We start from the raw sequence: 10,595 nt of genomic DNA, 5'->3' as shown, positions 1-10,595 counted from the left end.
GGGCCCAGGCAAAGAGAAGGCATCAAGAAGAAAGATGCGCATGCTCAGTGTGAGGTCTCGCGCTTCGCCTCGTGCCTTCTGAGTGACGTGAGCGCATGCGATTCTGGGAAACGTAGTTTCCGAGCCATGGGGTCACTAGTGCGCCGCTTGCCTGGACAGGGAGCGAGACTTCATCTCCCGGCGGGCGGGCGGTCGGTCGCGGGAGGGAACGCGGGTCAGGGGGCGGGGCGAGGGCAGACGTGAGGGGGGGGGAACCGGCAGAGGGGCGGGGTTCTGGCCGCCCACCCGCCACCGCCGGGGGTCTGAGGAGACGAAGGAGCAGTGCTGGGAACTGCGAGGAACCTCGACGGCGGACGGCGCTCTCGGAGCGGTCGTGAGGGCTTCGGCTGCCCCACGAGCAAGTCCCTTGCCTTCCGCCGGGACGCGGGAGAGCTCTGCGCGCGACGGGGGCGCGAGGTGGGGTTGGTGGGGGTGGCCGATGCGAAACTGGCTGGTGCTGCTGTGTCCGTGCGTGCTCGGGGCCGCGCTGCACCTCTGGCTGCGGCTCCGCTCCCCGCCGCCCGCGCGCGCCTCCGCCGCCCACCCCGCAGGTGAGGGCCCGGCTGGCCAAAGGGGCGGGAGTCCGGGGACGGCCGTGTGGGTGGCACTTTCCGTCCATTCAAGTCGGGCAAACTTGAGGGCGCGCGTGTCCGTGCGCGCCCGCCTCTGTCACCTGGCCACTTTTCTTTCAGGCCGTGGGCCGGGAACCGGATCTCTTCGTTCCGCCGCGAGCTGTCAGCCTCGTCGCTCCGGGCTGCGCTCCGAGCTTGCGGCGTCTGTGCGGGTCAGAAGGCAGCGGCCTCGGGGCTGCCCTGTGTGTGGGGTCTGAGCCTGCGGCGTCGGCGGGCAGAACGCACTTGGTGCGCTGCTCCTGTGCACCCGGCCGGCCGAGCGCGGGCAGGCGCGGCGCTCCCACCGCACCCCGGGGAGCAGGGCGCTTCCTGCTCGCCTCCCAGCCTGGTGGTCGGCGCTCTGCCTGCGGGAGGGGGGGGGGGCCGTTGCTGTTCAGGGGTTCCACAGCCCTCAGCACTACCTAAGGTTTCCCTATTCTTTCTAAGGGACTTTAGAGAAACCTGGAAGGCTCTGTTAAAGGTGATGTGTTTGTTTGTTTTTTTAACTACGCAGAGAACGTTTTTTACCTTTCTCTCTCTGCCTTCACTTATAAGTAGAAAGTATGGAAACTACTTCGACAGTCCTCAAAGCAACCTCGTTGTCATAATCGGGCCCAGTTCTTTATTCTGCGAACTGCCTCTTAAAATGTATTTTATTAGGCAAACCACAGACGCTTTGAAAAGGCTATTTGGGGCACCTGAATAGACTTAAAATACTATGTAAATGACTTAATGAAAAGTGCAGTGTTACCGGGCATTTAAACTCTTAACAGGTTAGGATTTGGGGGGGTTTGGAGTTTTTGTAAACTGAGCTGAGGAAGTATAAAATACTGTGTAACGTTTGCTGGGTTTGTTTTACAGGTCTTTCTTTCTTTTTTATTTTTGATGAGTGAATTCTCTTGGAATTTACTTGCAGAGCCTGCCATCCTTAGGGTATTTATGACATTACCAGGCTGTTGGGTTCTGTCAACAAGCAAAACGAGCCTTCAAGCTTAAAATATTCTGGGCCTGCAGGGCGGTTTCATAGTCTGAGATAATTTGTCTTGTTGGTTAGTGTTTGGGTGATGCCCTCAGTCACTGGGTTGGAGCAGGCTAGGTGACAGGGATGAGGGCCAGACTGTGGTGAGGACTTTTCACTAGTTATGTACATCTGACTTTAATGGACACGGTGCTTCTGGTCACTTAATAAAGTAGAGCAGTTTAACCTACTAAATGAAACCTGACAGTTATAACTTTCCTTTTCATTTTCGGGACTTTCAAAACTAAAAAGAGTTAGAAGCACCTTGATTGCTAAAATTTCCCCTCAGTGCTCTTCCTCATCGTGTATTCACCATGCTTAAGCTGAAACATTTGGGTATTTTTGCATTTATCCCTTACTACCGTAAGCCTAAAGTGGGAGAGAAAACCCAAGACTTTGTGAAATGTTCTTGCCTTGAATTAATGTTGTCACACTTGGCTTTTGCTCTCTTTTCTCTCCTGCCTCTTTCTGCTCCAGTCTCATAGAGTCTGAGCAGTATTTTTTGGAAAGGAGATTTACTTTCCCTGAATATTAAAAAAGGCCTTCTGACTTTCTGTTGATTCAGCAAATATTTGAAAGCCTTCTTTGTCCTGCTGTCCGTGTGGCATTATAGCAGAATCAAGATAAAGTCCCTGCCTTCATGCAGTTTACAATTTAGAAGGGAAGACAGACCATAGGAAATAACTGTTAAATATAATAGGGATGGTGATAAGTGTAGTGACAAAAATAAAGCAGTGTAAAGAGGCTAGACTCAAGAGAATGCTGTGCTGCTGTTTGAAAGGAGGTCAGAGCAGCCTCTGAAGAAGTGACCGTTGAGCAGTGACCTGGTGAAGTGCACCTGGTACTTTTCTAATGCAGTGACTCTCTTTAAACAGCTGGACCACAGTGACTCTCTTTAAACAGGGTGAAGAAGAAGCTGGTCTCGTGAAATCTGTGGAGGAGACAATCACTGGGCTATGGATATAGGTTATCTTGAGTATAGCATGTTGGCTTGGAATAATACATTAGGAGGAACTTTTTAACAGTTAATTTAGAAAAATGTTTCTCAGTCCAGCATATTTGGGAAAAAAGTATATCATTCAATAAATGCTTAGAGTGATAGGTCTCATACTAGAAGGACAGTCCGCTCTCAAGGTACTCATAGTCTGTCTGATGGAAACAGCCTGACCAGTTGCTCAGGGGATAGAGGGTCTGCCCAGCTTATGGATGTCCAGGTTTGATTGCCAGTCAGGACACATAGGAGAAGCAACCATCTGCTTCCCCACCCCCCTTCTCTCCCTCTTCTCCTCCTGCAGCCAGTGGCTCAGTTGGTTTGAGTGTGGCCCGGATGCTAAGGATAGCTCCATTAGAGTGCATCAGCCTCAGTTGTTAAAAATAGCTCAGTACTCAAGCATCTGCCCCAGATGGGGTTGCCAGGTGGATCCATCCCATTTGGGGCATGCGGGGGTGTGTGTGGGAGTCTGTCTCACTATCTCCTCTCTTCTGAGAAAAAAGAAAAAGAAAAAAAAAACAGACATGAGGCAAGTAGAGGTCAAAAACAAATTGAGCTTCTTTTGCAATTTTGCCTGTGGCTGGTTAAAATAATCCCTGTATGCTAATCTTGTCTATGCTTGTTTCCTTATTTATAAAACGATGACCCCATGAGGTTTTTGGTGAAGATTCAATTAATAAAATAGCCAGAACACTGACTGATTCCTAGTAAAAAAAATCCATGAATTTCAGAGAATGGTAGAATCGTGGTGGCTGATGCCTTTGCTGGTGAGGTGTGTTGGGAGGTACCAGAAATTGGCACTGGCATGCTGGTAGTGTGTGTGATGATTGTCCTTATCAGTAGGTCTGTTTTGAAATTGTATGATTTTCTTATTTTCAAGATTTCTGCCTATTTGTGATAGACGTTATCTGAGAGTATATATAAATACATAAGAGTGGCAATTTTGGTCTTTTTTTTTTTGTATTTTTCTGAAGTTGGAAACGGGGAGGCAGTCAGACAGACTCCCGCATGCGCCCGACCAGGATCCACCTGGCATGCCCACCAGGGGGCGATGCTCTGCCCATCTGGGGCATCGCTCTATTGCAACCAGAGCCTTTGTAGTGCCTGAGGCAGAGGCCATGGAGCCATCCTCAGCGCCCTGGCCAACTTTGCTCCAATGGAGCTTTGGCTGCGGGAGAGGAAGAGAGAGACAGAGAGGAAGGAGAGGGGTGGAAAAGCAGATGGCCGCTTCTCCTATGTGCCCTGGCCAGGAATTGAACCCGGGTCCCCCGCACGCCAGGCCAACGCTCTACCGCTGAGCCAACCGGCCAGGGCCCTGTCCTGATTTTTAATGGCAGACATTTGTTCCTTTTGTACTTGATGTAAGTGGAGCCATACAGTACATATGCGGTTCTTATAGCCCACTTATCTTACTGAATATGATGTAGAACAATATTTAATGATATATATTCAATAGAATTTTAATAGCTGAATAGTACTCTAGATAAGGAACCATAATTTATTTAAGTAATTTCTTATTTATGTAGTTTGTGGTTCACTATTAAAAAGTGACACTGTGATGAAAAAGATCTTTTAGTGTATCACTGATTATTTCTTTAGAATAAGTTCTTAGAAATGGAATTGCTGGACAAAAAAGTTACACATTTCTGAGGTATTGTGTATTGGCAAATTGTCCTGCAGAAGACTATAAAATTACATTCTTACCAGCAGATAGGAGAGTAGCCATTTCCTTGAAATGCTATCAACATTTCCTTAAAATACTGATCTTTGGGTATTATCACTTAGTGAGATATTTGTCAGTTGGAATGTAGGAGAAAACTGGTATCTTACTGCTCTGATTCAAACTCTATTCCTAGTGAAATTGAACATTTTTTCCCATCGGTTGTAGTCTATTTGCATTTCTTCTATGAATTATCATTCTTTTGTCACATGTTTATTTCTTATTTTCTTTTTCTTCTGTTTCCAGACACCAGCATCAAGCTAGGTATCTTATATTACTACAACATATAGCAGCAGGTGAGGAAAGTGTAGAGCCAAGAACTTGGAGGGGGAGGTAGGGACTTGGGCATTCTTTTTTTTTAGAGAGACAGGAAGGGAGAGAGATGAGAAGTATCAATTCATAGTTGTGGCACTTCAGTTCATTGATTGCTTTCTCATATGTGCCTTGACCAGGAGGCTTCAAGCCAGCAACCGCTGGGTCATGTCTATGATTCCATGCTAAAGCTGGTGACCCTATGCTCTAGCTGGATGAGCCTGTGCCCAAGCCAACAACCTCGGGGTTTTGAACTTGAGTCCTCAGAGTCCCAGGCCAACGCTCTATCCACTGCACCACCACCTGGTCAAGTGGGACTCGGGTATTCTCACATAGGTGTTTATCAAGCATCCGCATTGGATCTTATACCATGTAACAGTACTCACCAGTCTATCTGACTGATTTACATTGATTGTATGTGGTAGAAGTAACCTATTTTTTAAAATTCAGATGTAATTGAAATTATATTAGTTTCAGATTTACAGCATAATGATTCCATATATGTATATGATGCAAAATGATCACAATATGTATAATTAACATCCATTACCACATAGTTAAAAAATTTTTGCTTGTGATGAGGACTTTTTTTTTTAAAGAGAATATATAGACTTTTATTAGGAATCAAATATAAAAATAAACCCATCTAAATAGGGTGCAGAGAGCTCCCTTTGTTTCCCTCGGTTTTCCCACCTCAACCCCCATAAAAACATTCTGCCCACACACCACGGCTAGCAGAGAGTAAAAGAGGCAAGTCCTCAAAGTGTCAGATGCTCAGCTTAGGGAGGGTGCTGACTGGGTCAGATGGACCCATTTCTGGAGGATCCCGCTGCCTGCTGTGTCAGCAGGTCCGTACCTCAGTCGGACCTCATCGTACCAGAGGCCGATGACTGGCTGGAGCTGCCCAGCAGGAGGCAGACCAAATCCTCCTGCATTGTGTCCGCCAGCTGCCTCTCTGTCCACTCCTGCTTCTTGTCGGCCAGTGCCTGACTGAGCATGGCGACTTTTAGGGGGAAAGGTTTATTCGCAAAAGTGAGGCAGAACCAGTCAGGCTCCTTACGCATGTAGGACTTGCCAGGGGACAATATCAGCTTGTTTCGCAGGAAGCGATGATAAAAGAGCTGCTCTTCCTCAAATGTGCATGGGGCCAGGTAATTTTTCAAGCTGATCCAGACACAGAGGCCAGATCCACGACTGAGAAAGGGGACCTTCAGTGCCTTCAGCTTGTTAGTGATGTACCTGTGAGCTGCCTGCAGCCGGGAGCGATTAGCGGGCAGGTACACCTTGTTGATCCATTCTCCGTCCTGGAGCAGCCAACACAGCTTGTGCTGGGTGATGCCAGAGATCCTGTGGAGGACGCCAAAAGTGTGCATGGCAGAGACCACCTCCTTCTTGTGGCTGTACAGAGCACCAAAACAGATGCCAGAGAGTCCAAAACCCTTGCTGGTGCCCAGATCACATGGGTCCTGCTGAGGTCAGGCAAACTTTCTATTTTCAGAACACTGTGAAATGTGACAGATTCATCAAACACAGTCAGCATATAGATCTCATCAATAATCACATGTAGGTTGTGTCTCTTGGCAAATTCCAGATATTCCTTCAGTGAGTCCCGGGAGTAGATGTCTCCCAGAGGATTATGGGGATTGATGAGCACAAAGCCTTTGATCTTTTCCCCCTTAAGCCTAGCCTCATGCAGGGCTTTCTCCACAGTCCTCGTGCAGCTTGTCCACAGTCAGCTGGAACGCCTGGGCGTTCACCTCAGTGATCTCACTGTCCAGGTGGACATGAATCAGCCCCACTTTTGCATACAGGTGGGAAGTAAAGGTGAAGCCAGCATGGAAGGGGGTGGGGGTCAGAAGGGCCTCACCTGGGTCACACAGAACCATGGACAGCACCAGGAAAACCGAGAGGCAGCTGTTTAGAACAATCATATTTTCTGGATCAAGCTGGGTAGGTGCCTTGCAGTAGTAAGTCAGGAACCTGGCCACTTCTTCCTGCAGGAATGCTTGTCCTATCCAGTCAGAATACCGCAGAAGGGCCTCATCGATGTAGTTCATATCTCTCCGACTCAACCTTTCAGTCATCAGATCAGTGCAGAACTTGTTCTCACTGATACCGAGGTTAATGAAGCCCAAGATGTTCTTGTCCTCGTGGTACTACTGGTCGCCTTGATAGGTCACGTAGTCCTGGAAGCTGGAGCGGTATAAGGCAGAGATGTCAATCCCATGGTTGGACAGGTCATAGCTGATGAATGTAGCTTCCAAATCACTCTGCTGGTAACTTGGTTGGTTAGGCTGCCTGGATGGTGGGCCCTGCCACCCACTTCCTACATCATGCCTCGAGTCCAGGGAAAGGTGATGCAGTTGGAGCTCCAGGCTGCTTGTGGCCTTAGCCTGTAAGAGGTTGACCAGTTTGTTCATCAAGTAGACAAGGAGGACTTCCTGCTCCCTGGTGTCCTGACTGTGCCTCTGCTTCTTCAGCTCCAGGCCCTGCTGCAGGTGCCCGTCTCCAGCTGTGTGATGTAGTCCTCTATGGTCTGCTGTAAACGCAGGACCAGCTCCATCAGCTGGGGCTGGGGGCTCTGGCTTCTGAAGCCCTGGCCGCTCCTCTGGATACAGGACTTGTGGAGGGTGTCTGATTGGTGACTCATAGTTTGGGTCTTCATTTTGGTCTCACCATTCTGGCCTGAACCCGTGTCTCTGTTTCCACTCATCTCTTCTTTGGTCTAAAATTTTATGCCCGATGGACTCGTACTTGACCTTCAGGCTCACCTGCCCACTGCCCTCCTCCTCACATTAAGCTTGCTCCATGATGAGGACTTTTTAAGATTTACTCTGTTAGCAACTTTCAAATATACAAGCAGTATTATTTTTAAATACTTTATTGATTTTAGAGAGAGAAGAGAGAGAAAAGGGTGGGAGAGGAGCAGGAAGCATCAATTTGTAGTTGCTTCTTATATGTGCCTTGATGAGGCAAGCCTGGGGTTTCAAACCAGCGAAACCACTGTGCCACCACAGGTCAAACTACAAACTATTATTAACTATAGTCACTATGCCGTGACTATAAGTCACACCCATGACTTATTTAAAACTGGAAGTTTGTCCCTTTTGACCATCTTCAATCATTTCTCCCCCATACCCTCCACCTCTGGCAACCACACATATGTCTCTGTCACTAATATCAAATATATGAGGTCAGTGGTTTGGTTTTATTTTTTTATTTTTTGGTTTTGTTTTTCTACATATAAGTTACATCATACAGTATTTATTTGTCTTTCTCTTTCTGACTTATTTCACTTTGCATAATGCCCTCAAGGTCTATCCGTGTTGTCAGAAATGGCAAGATATTCTTATGGCTGCATAATATTCCATTGTGTATAATAACACATTTTCTTTATCCATTCATCTATTGGTGGACACTTAGGATATTTTTTGTGTTTTGGCTATTGTAAATGAACATGTGAGTGCATATATCGTTTTGAGTTAGTGTTTTAATTTCCTTTGGATAAATACCCAGAAGTAAAATTGCTGGATCCTATGGTATTGCTATTTTTAAGTGTTTGAGGAACCTCTGCACTGGTGTAGTGACTGCACCAATTTACAATCGCACCAACAGTAGTACACAAGAGTTCCCTTTCTCCACAGCCTCACCATTTGTTATTTCTTGTGTCTTTTTTATAATAATTATTCTCACAGTTGTGAGGTGATACCTCACTGTGGTTTTGATTTGCATTTGCCTGATGATTAGTGATGTTGAGTATCTTTTCCTGTACCTGTTGGCCATGTCTATGTCTTCTTTGGGAAAATGTTCAGATAGCTTGCCCATTTTTAAATCAGATTGTTTGCGTTTATTTTTCCTCTTGAGTTATAAAAGTTTTTTTTTATATATTTTAGATATTAACCCTTTATCAGATACATGATTTATAAATATTTTCTCCCACTTAGTAGGTTGCCTTGTCATTTTGTTCATGGTTTCCTTTGCTGTGGGTTAACTTGTAATTTCATGTAGTCCCACTTGTTTAGTTTTGCTATTGTTACCTTTGTGTTCTGTATCAAATACAAAAAAAAATCGCCAGCAAAACCGGTGTCAGGGAGTTTACTGCCCATGTTTTCTGGTTTCTGGTTTAATCTCCAATCCATTCTGAATTGAATATTGTGTATGGTATAAGATAGTGTTCCAGTCTGGTTCTTTTACTTGTGGCTGTCCAGTTTTCCCAGCACATTTGTTGAAGAAACTTTTCCCCATTGTATTCTTGGTTTCTTTGTCATAAATTTATTGACCGTATATAAATAAATTTCTCCCTGTATTCTATTCTATTCTGTTCCATTGAACTACCTTTATTTAATACTAATATCAGTTTTGCTTACTATAGCTTTAAAGTATAGTTTGAAATCAGGAAGTGTGATGCCTCCAGCTTTGTTGTTTCTTAAGATGGCTTTGGCTATTCAGGGTCTTTTGTTGTTCCATACAAATTTTAAGATTGTTGATTATATTTCTGTAAAAATTGCCATTGGATTTTGACAGAAATTTCTTGAATCTGAAGATTGCTTTGGGTAGTATGCACATTTTAATAATAGTTCTTGCAACCCCTGAGCAAAGTATACTTTTCCATTTATTTGTTTCTTCTTTAATATGTTTCATCGATGTGTTATGCTTTTATTGTTCAGGTCTTTCACCACCTTGGTTAAATTTATTCCTGGTTATTTTATTCTTTATGATGTATTTGTAAGTAGGATTGATTTCTTAATTTCTTTTCTGATAGTTTGTGTATAGAAATACAACTGATTTTTGCCAGTATACAAAAATGACTTTGTACCCTGCAACTTTACTGAATTTGTTTACTAACTCTAACCTTTTTGTTTATTGAGTCTTTAGAAATCTGTTTTTCAAAATATCTAGTAGTAGATGTTCTCTAAAAGGCTAAAACCTGCTGTGTACATCTCTTCTATGAAAAAAATAGAAATGGCCTGACCAGGCAGTGGTGCAGTGGATAGAGTGTCGGATTGGGATGCGGAGGACCCAGATTCGAGACCCCGAGGTCGCCAATTTGAGTGCAGGCTCATCTGGCTTGAGCAAAAAAAAAAGCTCACCAGCTTGGACCCAATGTCGCTGGCTCGAGCAAGGGGTTACTCGGTCTGCTGAAGGCCCGCGGTCAAGGCACATATGAGAAAGCAATCAATGAACAACTAAGGTGTCAAAAATGAAAAACTGATGATTGATGCTTCTCATCTCTCCGTTCTTGTCTGTCTGTCCCTATCTGTCCCTCTTCTGACTATCTCTGTCCCTGTATTTAAAAAAAAATAGAAATGCATGTAAAGTAAAGCAGTTTGAGAGAAGCAGCTTAGACATAAGTTAGAAGCAGGAAGGGTTGGCAGGGGTGGGGGAAGGGGAGTGAGATCAGAAGGTAGTTTACAGCCATAATCTAGGGGATCTTCTCATGCCACATGGTTATCTCCATGTTTAGTTATTTATTGATTTAGAAAACTTTTGCTTGATTTGGAGTCATATGAGAATTCAGGGAGAAGCCGTTAGGACACCATTTGAAAGAGAAAAGTCTGAACTGAAGCAACAGTTAGAATTAATGACAAGTTTGAGAAATTGTTCATGAAGATTTTGTCATCAAAGAAAGGTTAAATTATGTTCTAAGTAATCTATTTTTTTTTAATTTTTTAAAAATTATTTTTATTCATTTTAGAGGAGAGAGAGAGAGAGAGAGGGAGAGAGAGAGAAGGGGGGAGAAGCAGGAAGTTTCAACTCCCATATGTGCCTTGACCAGGCAAGCCCAGGGTTTGAACCGGCGACCTCAGCACTCCAGGTCGACGCTTTATCCACTGCACCACCACAGGTCAGGCCTAAGTAATCTATTTTTAAAAGCCTGACCAGACAGTGGCGCAGTGAATAGAG

At 45.0% G+C, this 10,595-nt stretch overlaps 1 protein-coding gene and 1 pseudogene across 4 annotated transcripts in view; one reads left to right on the top strand and one right to left on the bottom strand.

The window, feature by feature from the left end:
* The first annotated feature begins 271 nt into the window (after positions 1–271).
* The window catches only part of B3GALNT2 (beta-1,3-N-acetylgalactosaminyltransferase 2), a 112,561-nt gene continuing 102,237 nt past the window's right edge, over positions 272–10,595 (top strand). For all 4 annotated transcript variants that reach the window (XM_066382626.1, XM_066382635.1, XM_066382617.1 and 1 more), the window contains exon 1: positions 272–590. In XM_066382626.1, the coding sequence (XP_066238723.1) occupies positions 479–590 (112 nt within the window). In that variant the 5' untranslated portion in view covers positions 272–478. The remainder of the gene's footprint in view (positions 591–10,595) is intronic.
* Positions 728–7,341, bottom strand: LOC136389741 (probable inactive 1-aminocyclopropane-1-carboxylate synthase-like protein 2 pseudogene; annotated as a pseudogene).

This window comes from Saccopteryx leptura, chromosome 1 (assembly GCF_036850995.1).
Source record: "Saccopteryx leptura isolate mSacLep1 chromosome 1, mSacLep1_pri_phased_curated, whole genome shotgun sequence".
In the NCBI taxonomy this organism is placed as follows: domain Eukaryota; kingdom Metazoa; phylum Chordata; class Mammalia; order Chiroptera; family Emballonuridae; genus Saccopteryx; species Saccopteryx leptura.
The sequence above is the reverse complement of the archived record's forward strand: the minus strand, read 5'-3'. Positions and strand labels throughout refer to the sequence as shown.